Genomic DNA, 14,688 nt, shown 5'->3' with positions numbered 1-14,688 from the left:
TAACTGGAAACAGAATTTTGACCGTTAAGACAAATTATCTCTTGGACCCTCCAGTAAATACATGCTAAGAGTTTCAACACTAACAGGTTTCTGTCCTGGACTCAGTGGTTTGTATATACCTAAAACAGGATCAGTCACAAAGTTTTCCCTACTCAGATTAGATTTCTCTGTGGGGAGCAGACAGAGTGGTAGAGTGAAGATCTTATTCTTTTTAATCATTATTTTTCTCACAAACAACTTCAAAGCTTCAGCAATTCACACCAAACAAAAGATGCTAACAGAAGCCCAGCTCTGTTCACAGCATTGTTCAGCAGAGACAGTAACACTATGAATAGCAGGGCCAAAGGCCATGCACTCTGCTTCTGGGCAGATAAATACATAGTCAGGTAGTCAGTGATGATGACAGCATCTGTTTAAATTTAAGGGAGTTGTCTTTGTGGAAGATAAAGAAGCTCACAGCTTTTACAACTTATGCGTGCCTGAGATTGCCCTGCTCACCTCTACCTTGGTGCTCCATTTTAGTGCTGTTTTTAGTGCTATTCAAGACTTTCTTGGGTTTAGAGAGCTTTAAATATATAATAGTATCTACAGAAGTGAGTTTGCATCACTCCATCCAGGATTCTAGGGGAATCTGGGAAGAGTAGAAACATTGGTTTAGCCTAGCATGTACTCTAAATGTTCTGGTTGGAATGTGGAGAGAGAGAGTGCTGCTTTATTGCATTGTCTGACATACTTGGAAAGAAATCTAATCTCTCTGTCTGCAGCTCCAAGAGATCTAATATGCCTGTCTTGCTACTGAAGACATTTTCTGGCCTTGTAATTAAGTCTGTCTTTAGACTATGATGATGTAACAGCAAAAGCATCTATTCTGCTTATAAGCATATATTAAAGGCACAGGGTGTCATAAATACATGCTCTACAAAGCGTAGAGAAAATACTTAGAAATCTCCAACAATCATGGCTACCTCTGTGCTGTGACTTGTCCAGTTCAAGAGTTGACTTTGACACCTGAATTGGAAGTTTATACACAATGTACAACATTTTTTTCCCCACAAGCATATACTTCAGTTGCAATTGTTAAGGCAGAAGATAAACCTTTGTCCTGATGCAGCCCTTCCTCAGTTACCACTTCTATCCCTTTCCCCCATTCGCTCAGTTACAATATTGCATAGGGAAATATCATACAAGAAACTCAGGGTTTGGACCACTCCTCTGGAAGTCCTGCTTGTCCAGAGTGGACTGTATGGAATGGCTTAGGCAAGACCCACGGGATGCAGCCAAAACAATGACTTTTTGCTTCAGTTGTTTCTCTCCTCTCTACACAGTCAGAACTGAAAAACTGTAAAAATTAGCTAGTGATGAAGAGTTTATCTGTATGAATATTTTGGAAATGGCTTGCTGCACCCACCATTCACCCATACTTGGGATTGTTGGTACAAAAGTCAGAGCACTGCAGTTCCTTTTCAAGTTTGCAACTGGTCATGTTCCCTGAAGTATGTTCACAATTTACCGAGAAGTGTAAAAAAGGGTAATCAGGACTAAGCTATTCAGGAAAACGTGTTCTCAGGAAGCAATAGGATCAGTTCTGTGTGATTCTCATTGAAATCAACTTTTCCTCTGTGACATGTTGAGGGCAGGGGAAGATAACTTGCAATAGATCCATAAAGGTACACACTTTCGGCAGGGCTTATTTCTAACATTTGATTTGGACACAGAGAGTGGGAGATAAGGTATCTGTGCCTCCTGGGACTCTGCCTGGCTGACAAGGATTAGTAAGGCATATAGGCTCAGTATGCAATAGGTGATACACTGTGGACTGAGACTGCACAGACATTGGCAGATCGTATTAGTCTCACTTTCTGTTGAAATCCAGGGGGTAATATTATCCAAGGAAGAGCAGGTGCAACATATTCTGCTGTGTTTGTAAGAAATTTACTTTAGAGGAAACTTAATCAGGCCAAATGCCAGTGCTGGGAGTAGTTGGTAGCTAAAAATTATGTTAGGAACAAGGATTTGTCCCAGAGAAAGGAGATTTTGGCACTGTACAAGGGTCTTTCTGTAGCCTTGAAATAGGAACTCAGCTAGGTTCATTGCCTTGTTGCCTGTCTACTAATGATGGATCTAAATGAGGCCACCAGGAATGACTTCTCTTGAACTTCCAGAAAACTCAGATACCATGATTGCATTACAACTTCCAGTAAACAGAACAAGCATCAGTGTTTTGCTTACCTCATGCCCTTAATCTAAGAGTCTGCTTTTTTAATACTACTACTGTACTAACAGAGAGAAAAGGTGAAGAAGAGTTGTACAAGAAAGAAAAAACAGGAAAAGAATAATGTTTTTATTTGCAGTTCTCTTGCAATTCGGTCCTTGTTTCACAGTGTAACATGGAAAGTCTTCATTTTGGTGCTTTCACAGCAGGGATTTTTGTGTCTATGATGATCATGAACACCTTTTTTACAATAGGCACGAAGACTGTGATCCTCTTTTGTTTCCTTAGAGCAGGCAAGGATTCATTTTGCTTTTGAATAGTAACATAACATTACTATTGCTTGATTTTTATAATTTGGTGAGATTAGTGATGAAGTATTGTATTAGTATCAACAATTTTAGGAACTTACAAGTTTTCTCAAATTGCTTAGAAGAAGAGACAGCAGAAACAAGTACATTTTCCTCTTCCAACAAGAGTACTTTGACTTAGGCAGTTATGCCAAAAAGGTCTTAACTGAAAAGGCAGGTCATCAACAAAGGTATTTGGGAGAAGATAGAAAAAACAAAGTTTGCTGTTGATTTTAGTGAAGGTAAGCTGCACTAAAGGCTTTCAGCCTGATCCCTGAAAAAAAAAAAAAAGTTAATAGTTCATAGTACTACAATTTTTTGTTTCTGTCTTGTTTGGAATCGCCTGCCCAATGTGTTGTTAAGGACATGCAGTCGTATATGGAAATGTATATAAAGATCTGAGGAAGTAGATTGAAAAGTTGGCAGATAAGGTAGAAGAGACAGCCAACAGAGGGAACTCAAATTGTTCAGCAAATCTGAAAGAAGATAAATGGATAATTTAACAGCCATTCAGTTTTCAAGAAAGACAAAGCACAAACTACATTGCATCAGAAAAGGACTAGAAATGATGATGGATGAAATGCTTCAAGTAAGTGTTTAACACAACAGAATCACAGTTGCCTGCAGAATTCCCAGCTGAGGGAAAATTCAAAGAACTAAATAAGGATACGAGACTGATACGGTTTGAAGAGTTTTTCAAAATCCATTTAATATAAAAGCAGAAGACATTGATCTGCTGCTTGGTTGAAATGTCGAAAGGAAAAGAAACATTCTGTCTCCTACATGCTTTAGACATAGAATCAAAACCATAAACAGTAGAATCAAATAAGGAGTTGTTTATGAAATAATAACTCTTCCCCTTCTGAGCAAACCCTTGGTTTCATGAAATTATTATGAACAGATGAATCATTTGCAACTATAGCAACACATCAGTTGAGCTACTTCAGTAGGTACCTAGTCCTTCGGTATTCCTCTTTCCCTTTGACAGCATAACATGCATGGTACTGGTGAGCACATTTGGCTCTGTACATTTTCCTCCCTGAAGTACCTCACACATTTTACTAGTGGAGAACCTTACTTTATAATAACCCCTCTATAATATGTCTATCTACTTACAACAAAGTGCAGTGTTATTCTTGCTAGTGTACTGATACCAGAAAGAAGCATAACACTAATTCGTGGTGGAAGAGCTAAACACTTGTGCATGTGTTAGATTCCTTTCTGGTCACAACTGGTTTCCTTCCACACTGCTAATAATTTCTTATAGATAAGCTAAAAGAAACTGCTGTTTTCTCTCATGGAAGTTAGTAGTGTATTCATTTAATCTAATTACATTTTTTAGGCATCAGAAAAAAAAACCTGGCAGAAATGCGAAAGCCCCTTTTCAGGAAGCCCTAGGACAAATAAACAAAGTGTCCTTCAACTCTGAGGAGACTGCAGTAATATTTTTTTCCCCCATGAACTCGGGCCCATCCCAAATACAGTATTCTTTCCTGTAATCTAATGATTAAATATAGTTTGGAATCAGTAGGGCAATTCCTGTACACACAGAGTCAAAGGTTCATAGAAGTGATACAGAGAATATATAGGGATTATCTTCTGTATTCTACATATGGAAGGAAGAATTTTAGCAGTCTTTTTGGTTTTAGCACAGAAATACTTTCAGGTTTTCAAAACAATTTCTGTCACGTAGTTATATTATGAAGATCAAATCTGTGGATGACTGCAGTACAGGTTCCCCTTTATCTGAACTAATCTGAAGTTCAAGGACTTTCAGATAGATGGCTCACCTTTGGCCTATGTATTCTCATGTGAAAGCCGCTTCAGCAAAACTCAGGAGTCCAATTCAGCTTTGCTGTAACTGGTCATGACTCCCTTGACTTCAGCAATGCTTCATATGCTTACACCAGGTCTGAATTTATCCCTGTGGCTTCTCGGTCACTAGTCCTCCCTTCCAACTCAGAAACTGCTCACATAATAAAAGTGATTCATTAGAAACTACTGGGTTCCAAAGTACAGTGAACACTGAGACCTATAACTTTTTGATATGTGCTCAGTTATAAAAATGAATTTATACAGTCTTATTCCATAAACTCACTTTACAAATATTAGACCCGCAACCATACTTCCCTGTGCTGTAATCTTGTCAAAGCTCATAAGTTAAGCAAGGTCAGAATTGGTCAATATTTGGATGAGAATCTCCAGGGGGGAAAAAAAAAAGGAAAAGTATATGCTCTGGAGGTCCTACAGTGTTTGTAAGTTAGGGCATACTGTGCTCCTCTTTAATAGAATTTGGTATTAGTCTTAGAATACAACAGAATGTCATTTTCACTTTTAGCAATAGTTTAGGCTCTGGCCACATCTATGCTGCAGCTTGACTGTTTCAGTGACCATCCTTTCCCAGAAGAGTCCTCTCCCTCACCACTACCCTTCAACTCAGAAGGTAGCTCCACCAACAAATGTCTCCACTGCTGCCCATTACCCTCTCCCTGAAGGAGTTTGTTGCTACTTCTACTATTTCTGCATTCTCTGTGTTTTTAACTAGAAAAATATACTTAAGGAATACATCTCTATACCAATAATAAAAAAACCCCTCTTCCCTCCTTTCCTTTTCCCATAAATAGCTTCCTCTGAGTATCTCATGCTCTTCCCTTTTTGAACTTTTCCTTCAGGCAGCCCTGCCACTCTCCTGGGTGCACACAATGTGTTGGTGAAGTGCCTTTAACCTTTTTTTGTACAGGAGGAGCTTATGTGTAAGAGAAGCTATCTATGCCTTGTGAAAGTATGCTGTGGGTATAGCAGTACATAGTAACAAAAGAGACCTAAATAATTGAAGGTGGTAAGAAAAACTGTGCTATAGAGTAACTTTCTGAGAAAAAGCTTAACCTCACATCTGAGGTAATATATGGATGCAGAATGGAATTGCAAACCTCTCTGGCTTTTCCTAGAGCTGGAGCACACAGCTGCCAGCATGACTGCTCTTCCAGCATGCTTTATCACTCTGCTGTTAAGAACAGCTTGTACAGTAAAGGGGATAAAATGGGAAATGTCACCAATCCTGTACCTTGTGCTGTGTATCAAGGCAGCTGCATTGCAGTGGAAGGACAAGTGGGCATTGAGGTGTTCCCTCACCCCCTACACATGGCACGGCTGGCTGCACCAAGGGAACACCTGGAAAATGGAGCCATGACATTACATGGTGGTACCCTGTGTCAGGCAGCTACTGCAGACCAAGCCACTTCCAACTACAGCAAATAATAAATTGGGCATTAAGAAGCTGGATACCAAATTAGATCACTAGCAAAGCTGTTTGTAAGAGGCATGCATCAAAAACAGTGGCATGGAGGAGCAGTATATCAAGGGGTTTGCTTGCAATAAAATGGGAAGTAAAATGTGCAGCCAGGAGGTAGAAAACCCTGACTAGGCTCCAGCCAAATAAACTTAAATAGCTTTGGGAATAAATTGGTGGTTTAATTCGGATCAGGAACAGGTGCTATGAATGTAATCCAGTAAATGGTCGAGAGCCTGCCAGAAGGGAGAGAAATGTGTTGCTTTTGAGGTAATTTCCCAGAAGCTTCATAAAAGAAAATTGATTACTGGAGTTTAATAATTAAAACAGGGCCAGATATATAGCAATCAAATGAGTTTTTAATTACATCTCAAGCAGAAATAAAATCCAATTTGTGTACTTTGTATCGGAAAAGTCCTACTGAAATGCTTCGGTAGCTGGAAAATATAAAATAAAAGCTAATTTCCATAGGAATTATAGTTTTTCGTTTAATTAAAAGACTAGATCACAATGAAAGAGCCCCAGAGTAAAAGGATATTAAATACAGAACCAGTGGTTCAAATCAAAAAAACATCAAATCAATGTCTGAATTAAGACATTTTACAGCCAAGTCCAAAATCTGCACTGTCGAGTATCCCTGATCTAAATTAGTGTGTATCAAATAAAGTTTCATTACATTACACTACATATTCTCTTAAGTATTCCATAGGATTAATTGCTTGTGTAATGGTAAAAAATGAAAAAATGGATATCAAAGACACGATTTATTCTTTCTTAAATACTCTTTTAATTTATTTCATCAAAGTTAATATTATTAGGTAACTATTCTTGCTGTTTACCTGGTAACCACTGTTGCACCTGGGTTATTAGACTTTGTAATATGCACTTAGGTATATATTTCAAAGAACTATATCTCTTTACTTTTGAATTTTAAATATGTTTACAGCTTATAACAGACTGTGATTACTATAGAACTGTGTGGGTTCTTCTTGAATCTGTTCCCAATCTAGCTGGGCTTCTGATTTCTGCTGTGGTCAATACAAAGCTAAGTGATCTAAGCAGCTCAAGCAGTCTCAGTCCTCCTGGCATTATCTGTGAGAGCTGTCTCCTACCATAAGAGCATGGCATGTGCCTAAGCCTGCAGGGACAAGCACAGCAGTAGGTCATGCCTAGACTTATGCATTTGCTCCTTGGCACTAAGACTGAAAACATTATGTCCTTGTGGTCAGTCTTAGCAAAAGAAAAAAAAAACAAACGCAAAACCAAAACAGTACAGAAGGGACACAGACATAGCTGAGAGCTGCACAGCCGCTCTGAGACAGTCTACCGTCCCAGTGACCTCTTTCTCCTCTATGTTGCCTGCAGCAGGTATAGGTTGTTGGTATAGCATTTATGACAGGAGCAGCGTGTGCTGCATTTTGTGCTCCCAGATCCTAGGGCTGACAGGATGCAGAATGCAATCTTTGTTCTTAGAGATGTTGGAAATATACTGATTTTTAAACACCGATTTTTAAAGTTTATTCTAACATGTAAATCAGGAAAATACTTCACAGAAACTTTCCGAGGATTTAAGAAACACCAGCAAGTTTAACTGTCAGTGCATGGTTACTGGCATTTCACAGAAAAGAACTCATAAGTTGCTATCAAGAGTTCAGTAACTAAGGTACTAACTCTAGACAATGAGTTAGCTGTAGTAATGCAGATGCTAATAGTAACAGCAGTGAGCTTTTCAGGTGCTTACAATGTATTACTGCCCCTCTGTTTTGGACTCTGACAAATCAAGTTTGAGGAGTACACAGTGATCTGAAATAATGAGCTAAGAATGGGGAGCGCTGAGGCTGGTGATGAGAATGTTACAAATACCACGGCCATTCTGTTAAATGAACGACCCTCACCATCCAGCAACACTATATGTGGCAGAGACTGCAGTAAACTGTGCCACTTACCCCAGGCCCAAGGCTGCAAAATTATCTGCCCAGTCTGTGCCACATTCTAAGAAAAACAATTTCAAGCAGATTTGCTTCAAGTTCCACACAAATCGTGTTCTTACTCATGGCGTGATTTTTCAAAGTGCTGAGCATTCATATTTCCTACTGAAGTCTACTGAAATTGCAAGTTTTCAGCACATCTTAAAATCAGACCATTAACCCTTAATTACCATATAATAGCTCAATTAAAAATCTACCAAGACTTACTCCAGTAGCTAACCAAGCTCCCATGGCTTGCACACTAGCTATAAAAATAATCCAGTTCTTTAGTAGTGTCTGGACTCTGGGGACCTTTTAAAGTAGCTGTTGTTAACCCTGCTATTTAAAGTAAATAAGGAAAATTGCAAAGATACCTGCTTCCCCTTTCCTTTCTTTTCCATAATTTTCTGTATTTTTTTCTGTCATTTTAGAAGAACAACTGTTGCTGTCTTCTCTGTCATTTTTTTCATCTTACACCAAACCCTTAATTCAAAAGACAAATAGGTTTTTTCCATGCTATCAGAGAATACATAATACCCAGTTCTCAGCAAAACCCACTTCTTGCTAATCAACAACGCTGCAAATGAATAATACTCCTCTGTCCTGAAAGGGCAAAATACACGACTGGTTAGGAGGTAACTGGTCCACCATTTCTTTACATTCAGGTGCTGCTGTTAATCAGGTTCTGTCTCTCTAATGGAGGGACAAAACTAAGTGAAGCATTTCTGGTCTTTCCACATAAGCATTTGATACTAAAGAGGGAAGTAAAACCAACTTCCAGCCAAGGTGTGCCGGAATTATACCATTTTGGGGCTGATTCAAAGCAAGCTGAAACCAGATAAAAGATTCTTACTGGGTTCTGTGTTATTTGGACTGGGGATGTAGAAAAGAGGTGCTGTCAGTGAAATCAAAAAAGAAAACTCTCTCTTATTTTTGAGCACACAGATAAGGAATTTTTTGCCAGCTTTGGAAAGCATAGTGCTGTTGAGGTCATCTACAGGAAATAAGAATCCAGCACTAGGGAGAATCAGAAGGTTAATTCAGCTTTATCCAACTTGTCATCCAACCTGAGATAGCCCCAGGCTCTCAGGGGGTGCCTCAGACTATCTTTAAAGACTACAAGAAAGCTAAAGCAGTTTAACAGCAGCTCTGCCACCTTATGTGCTTTTTGACATTGTTGGTGGCTCACTTAAAACCTCGTGGAAAAGGAAGATGAAAGAGATCTCAATGCGAACAATAATCTTTACCTACAGCTGGGGTTGAGGAGGGAGGGGGCACAGTGCAAATTAAACTCTTTTTACCCTGTTATTCCCAGGACTGTTCATCAAAGGAGTGCAAATAACTGTCAATAATTTTTCTCTCTTTTTTTTTAATGTTTTTCTAGTGTCTAGTGAAGCTGAATGTGAAACTGAAGCCAATGTTGGACTCCGTGGCAGTAAACAGAGGTAAATGGGAGGAGCTGCACCACAAAAGACTTCCTTCTCAGGCCGGATCCTCATCCTTCTTTTCCTCTAGCTTTACTGTGTCTGTCAAAGACATAAATTAAGCCTGTGAAATGTTAGTGTCGCTTTACGATAAGAGCTGTCTGAAAGGTTTTCATAAGCTTAGGCCCACCATTTTTTAGAGAAATGCTTTCACAGACATGCTTAATTGATTGGATATTATCTTGACAGCAGCATAGTTTGCTTTTACTGGGAGGCTTAGTGGGACTGAAAGGAAGGCCTACAGTGAGATTACATTGGTATCTGGAGCGACACAGAAGACTTAGCACAAGAAGCATTCATTCAGCTCCACTACATTTCAACTGCTGCTGTAAAAATCTCTAAAGCTGACAACAGACTGAAGTATAAGAACTTACAGCTTAATAAAATTAATAATACAGAGCAGAACTGGAATGCAAGCTGGCCAATTCATATGCAAGGAGCTGCAGGAAAACAGAATAGTATGTAATTACATTGTTGTTTTGCATCTCTTCAGTACATGTTATGAATCAATTATGCCTGCTCTTGTGATGTTCCTCTCTCACTCTTCCCTCCTCTTTTATTCCTGAATGTTTGAAAAGCCTGCTTTGTATTCTAAAGAGGTATTTTTTTACAAGAAGCTTCTTAGTGATTGATCAAGGTCTTTAGAATTGCCAACCTTTGCTACAATTAAAACCAAACTTTATTATCGTTAAAAACACCAACCTGTCCCTGCTCCCCTGAGAAATTCATGTTAACAATGCAGTGAATTTCTCAGCAAGGGAAAGTTTGCATAAAGGCAAAATAATGCATGTTAATTTTAGAGTATTGGGGTTTTTTTCTTTTAAAAATATTTTAACACATTCTTTTTTTAAATTTTTTGTTTGTTTGTTTTTAAATTACAGTGTCCCCTAAGGTAAAAGATTAATGGGCTTTAATGAAACTAGAATACAAATAAAAAAGGAAATCTGTTGCCTTGTGCTTCAGATTTATAGTACATTGAAACATGGACCAAGGATAAGTTTTTCTAGTATAAATGCCAGTTGAAATTAGTAGTTTTAAATGGTGGGAAGAAAGAATAACATCATACTGGACTGACTACCTCTTACTTCTCTTGCGGTTCTTTGAGTACAATTTGAGATGCTATTATTACAGCTAGCACAGCATTAGCCAAGGCTCACATGTAGATGTCTGCAGTAAGGGTGTTCATCAAAACCTAATCAAATATGATAGGTCACAAAGCCTAGTCTAGTTCTGCCTGATGATGCCAGTATTACCTGAAAGTTGCTCTTTCCATTAGTGCAAAGATCATTAGTGTAGAAAAACTGTGATCTGTGATTTCAGGGTGCTTTCTCTGCTGCATGACCAGACACAAGAGGAGTCATGTTGCAGTGCTTAGGAGTTCCCATTCACATGGAAAAAAACCCTTTGTAGTCCATGAAGAAGGGCAGCAAAAATTAAAGCTGAATTCAGCATAGTTTTACACCTGTGCCAAACTCCATTTACTTCAATGGAATTACTTTGAACTGGCACCACCTTAATGGAAATCAGAACGTGGCCCAGATGACTAGATGCTAAAAAGAGTTTTCCTCCTTTCTAAGGAAAGTGAGTGGTTAGGCATTTGAGAAGCTTACTAGTGTATCAGACAATGAAGCAGAAACAACAGATCTGCTGATCACTTCTTTAAAAGAAAAACACCAGAAAAAAAACCCCCTCTGTGCTACAAATAGCTGGATATTTCAGAACCATTGCAAGCCAATCTTGTTAGTATGAGGCAGAACCGCATCACTTTATCTAGCAGAAAGAAGCAGGGAAGGAGCAGAAATGCAGACTGCACAGCAGTGAATACAGGCACATAATGGAAATGTTTCCGCTATTATTTGACCACTTCTTTCTTCTCCAAATAAAGACGGAGGCAGGACGGCAAGCAGCAAGCCATACAAAACTTAAAACGCATACTTTATAGTGAAGCAGACACTAGCAACTGACACGGTGCTGCTAGCAGGTACACACAGCTTTCCTGAATTTTGGTATTGCATATTGCTAAGTATAACAAAATTTATGGCACATACCCTACAGCTTCCCCCAAGGTTGAGTCTCCCCTCATTTCCTCTCCTTTTTATTGGCTTCAGTGCACTGTTGCCCATGGCAACACCCACCGGCAGGGATGGGGATTCAGCAGCACCGCAACCTGACATACAGCTGAAGCTCTAACAATGTCAACCATCAATCAAGTGACTGTTTGTAATTGCCTCTATCTATTTCTCCTGTCTTTTGGTATCTTTGCTATTGTGGGTCAGAATTCAGAAACTGCTGACTAATGTTATGGTTCTGTTCTTCCATCACAAGGAAGAAAATGAGAGAGCACGGCTAGATCTTTATCAAATTGTTCTCCAGCAAAATGAAGCAGCGCTACTGAAACCAGAAGGGCACAGTGCTGCATCTCAGAATAGCATTTGTTCTCTCAAAGTGATAGACCACAGTCTTAAAAAAACCCGACCAACTAAAAAGTCTTACACTAATATATTTTCAGCACTTAGCTTAGGAATCAGCAAAAGACTTGCATTTTTGAGAGAAAGAGTCTTTGTGGAAGCACATAGTACAGTAAAGGAATATATTGCAAGTTTCTCCTATTTTAAGATGGTGGAAAACACTTCTTTAGCTAGTAGTAAAATCTTGATAGACAGAAATTGTATCTGTTTGTTTTTTGATAGGGAAACATTTTCCCAGTACTTCAGTTAGTTTTGCCAAACTCTTCTGGTATGTGCACAGGAGAGATGTCTGTGTACATTATAAAATGAGCATTCTCTGTCTTTTCCGTGTTTCCCTGCCCACTACACAAGAAGAGATCAAAGACTATTGAAGTCAGCTTCTATGACATGAATAAAACACAGGTCCACAAAAAGCAAGGACAAATTAGAGAGCCTGTGGAGAAGAGGACAGAGAACCCACTGTTACCCAGGACAGTGCTACTAAAGTGCTGCTCAGCCTTTCCCTGGAGGTGCCCAATAGATAAGTTATCACCTTTTTGTCCCAGTTGTTAGTGGAAATTTGGCCTTGATTGATGGCTCTAGCATTTACAGTTCCAGTGCTAATGTGCTAAGCACCTGGACCATCCTTAGGGTCACAGGGGCTTGTTCTCTCCCAAAGATGCTTTGAGCTGGTTCAATGGCAATGCTTTTTTTTCTAGATGTCCTATTAAGTAGTGGGAACTGCAGCCTGGATTCAGTCAGGTGTCTTGTCTCATGAATTGGAGGCCATGATGTCTCATGGGAGCCAACCAGCAGCCTTCACTTTATCAGCACAAAATTCCCAGAAGACCTAGATCTCCATCCCCATCCTTAAAGACAGTTCAGGCCACACAGTAATTCCACTCAGGACTCCCACCCATGAGACTACTTACCAAAATCAACCTTTCCTCACTGAGAAAAAAAAAAGGACAAATGCCCTGGGATTGCACAGGGTAACCAGGAAAGAGCCTGACATTTGAATCCTACTTGATTTGGAGCAGGCTTTTGAACTGCAGGTGCACCTTCCCCACTAGTCTGTGGGGAATCGCAAGGGTGGGCATGTCTCCTGCCCTCCCACTCAAGCCCCTTTCATGTGCTCAGCAAGGAGATGTGTACCTGCTGGGTACAGCCTCAGTTTTTGCTTCACTCTTGGAGGAGGCACAGAGCAGACAGGCTTTGGCGGAAATGCTCAGGAGGGGCTCATAGTTAAAGCCTCTCAAACTAAAGCACTACCCTGCAACATGACACTGTGACCCCACCAGAAAACCAGACACACTTCTACACGAGGAGTAGCTGAGGTAGAGGCTCTCCTGTGGTTCCAACAGAAGAGTTTCCCACCTCCCAAGAATGAGACATCTAAGAGGTGTCTTTGGCCGTAGTTCAGTTGGCAAAATCAGATAATTTCCCCTAAAAGTACCCTATCATTTTGCCTTTCTCCCAGTTTGGGACCTACAGGCAAAACAGAACAGCTTCATAACATGACCAAGACACAGAGCTCTGCCTCTGTCAAGAGGCAGTTTTGCTCCAGCTCCAAAGCAGAATCACACTTACATTGCTGGGCAGCAGTAGCACACAGCAGCTAAACCCAGCTGCCTCATGGCAATGGGACACTGAACGCCCCATACGGCTCTGCCACAGCCAGCCCTATTTGCAGAGCCAGGGATCTTACTGAGAAGGACGTTAGTATGTTTTGTGCCCTTCAGAAAATAACCATAGAGTAGACATGTATGTTTAATTTTAGCTCAGGTATTCCTTCAGATGGTGTCCCTGATACAGCAGCTCCATTTTTTTCTGGGCTGGTGACCTTGATAATTGCTCTTTATAGTGCCCTGCAATCTCATAATGTGCCTGTAGTAATCAAAGCCAATACTAGTATTCACAAATTATTTTTGAAAACTGCAACCAGCAGTGCCTAATGTCATTTGTAATATTTAGACAAATTAATCATAGTGGAAAAATAGGAGTGTTTCAGTCTACAGGCCAAATACTTATTTACCCATCATAAAATTAAAACAGTATCAGTTTTTCAGTTATTGATGGATTGTTTATGCACCAAGTGACATTTTAGGTTTATTTCAAGGTTACATACAACATCTTAACAGACACTTCCAATGCTTAGAATGTTCTGGGCAAGAAAACGTAGAGTAAGACAATTTTTTAAATGGCTTTGTCAAAGAAAATGAGATTTTTAAGAGTAAAACCACATGAAGGGTTTCTAACATAACAGTGAAACGGGAGATATAAACCAGCTGAAATGAGAGACCCCAGAGCTGTCCATCACTTGAATGTGCAAGTATTGGAATACATAGTGTATATTGCCTGTTACCTTTTCTTTCTTGGATTACTTTGTATTTAATTACCAATTTATAAGCATGTTGGACACTGCATCTTACTTCTGTGTGAGGAATACCATTACAAGCTTTGAACCTTTGCCCGTGGAAAAGAACTGACACATTCACAGAAATGTTGTGTGTATAAGGCAAGTGAATCCTACATCCTTTCAGAACATGTAACTTGAAGACTTTTGCATCCTTTTCTTTTTGGCATTTAAAGACCATTGCCCTCAGTGTTTTGCTTTGGTAGATCAAACAATGCTGATTCAGCTTTTTAAAGCATGTTTTTGAAATGGACAGCTTGGTTTTATTGGTCTCTCTAAAATAAATAATAAATCATTGTAATGGTTTGCTGTGATTTTTTTAAAAAAGTCTTTTTCTTTGAAACTACCTTGCTGGGATGAATCAGAGCATTATCTATGGGTTACCGAACTGTACAAATCAAAGAGCAGTGAAAACACACACGTGGGCATCTCAGATACTGTTTTTGAAACAGGACCTTGTAGTACTTGCTCCTGGGAGCAATCCAAGCTTCGCTGAATATACTTGGTACTAGTTTGGAATGACCGG

The 14,688-nt window shown here is 39.5% G+C and overlaps 1 protein-coding gene across 3 annotated transcripts in view; it reads left to right on the top strand.

Moving 5' to 3' along the window:
- The window catches only part of PDE11A (phosphodiesterase 11A), a 145,540-nt gene extending 131,147 nt beyond the window's left edge, over positions 1-14,393 (top strand). For 2 of the 3 annotated variants that reach the window (XM_062004894.1, XM_062004893.1), the window contains one exon: positions 9,200-14,393. In XM_062004894.1, coding sequence (XP_061860878.1) covers positions 9,200-9,361 — 162 coding nt within the window. In that variant the 3' untranslated portion in view covers positions 9,362-14,393. The remainder of the gene's footprint in view (positions 1-9,199) is intronic. The other variant, XM_062004896.1, reaches the window with a different exon arrangement.
- The last annotated feature ends 295 nt before the right edge of the window (positions 14,394-14,688 follow it).

Source organism: Colius striatus, chromosome 11 (genome assembly GCF_028858725.1).
Source record: "Colius striatus isolate bColStr4 chromosome 11, bColStr4.1.hap1, whole genome shotgun sequence".
Classification (NCBI taxonomy): domain Eukaryota; kingdom Metazoa; phylum Chordata; class Aves; order Coliiformes; family Coliidae; genus Colius; species Colius striatus.
This window is presented reverse-complemented; position numbering and strand designations above follow the sequence as displayed.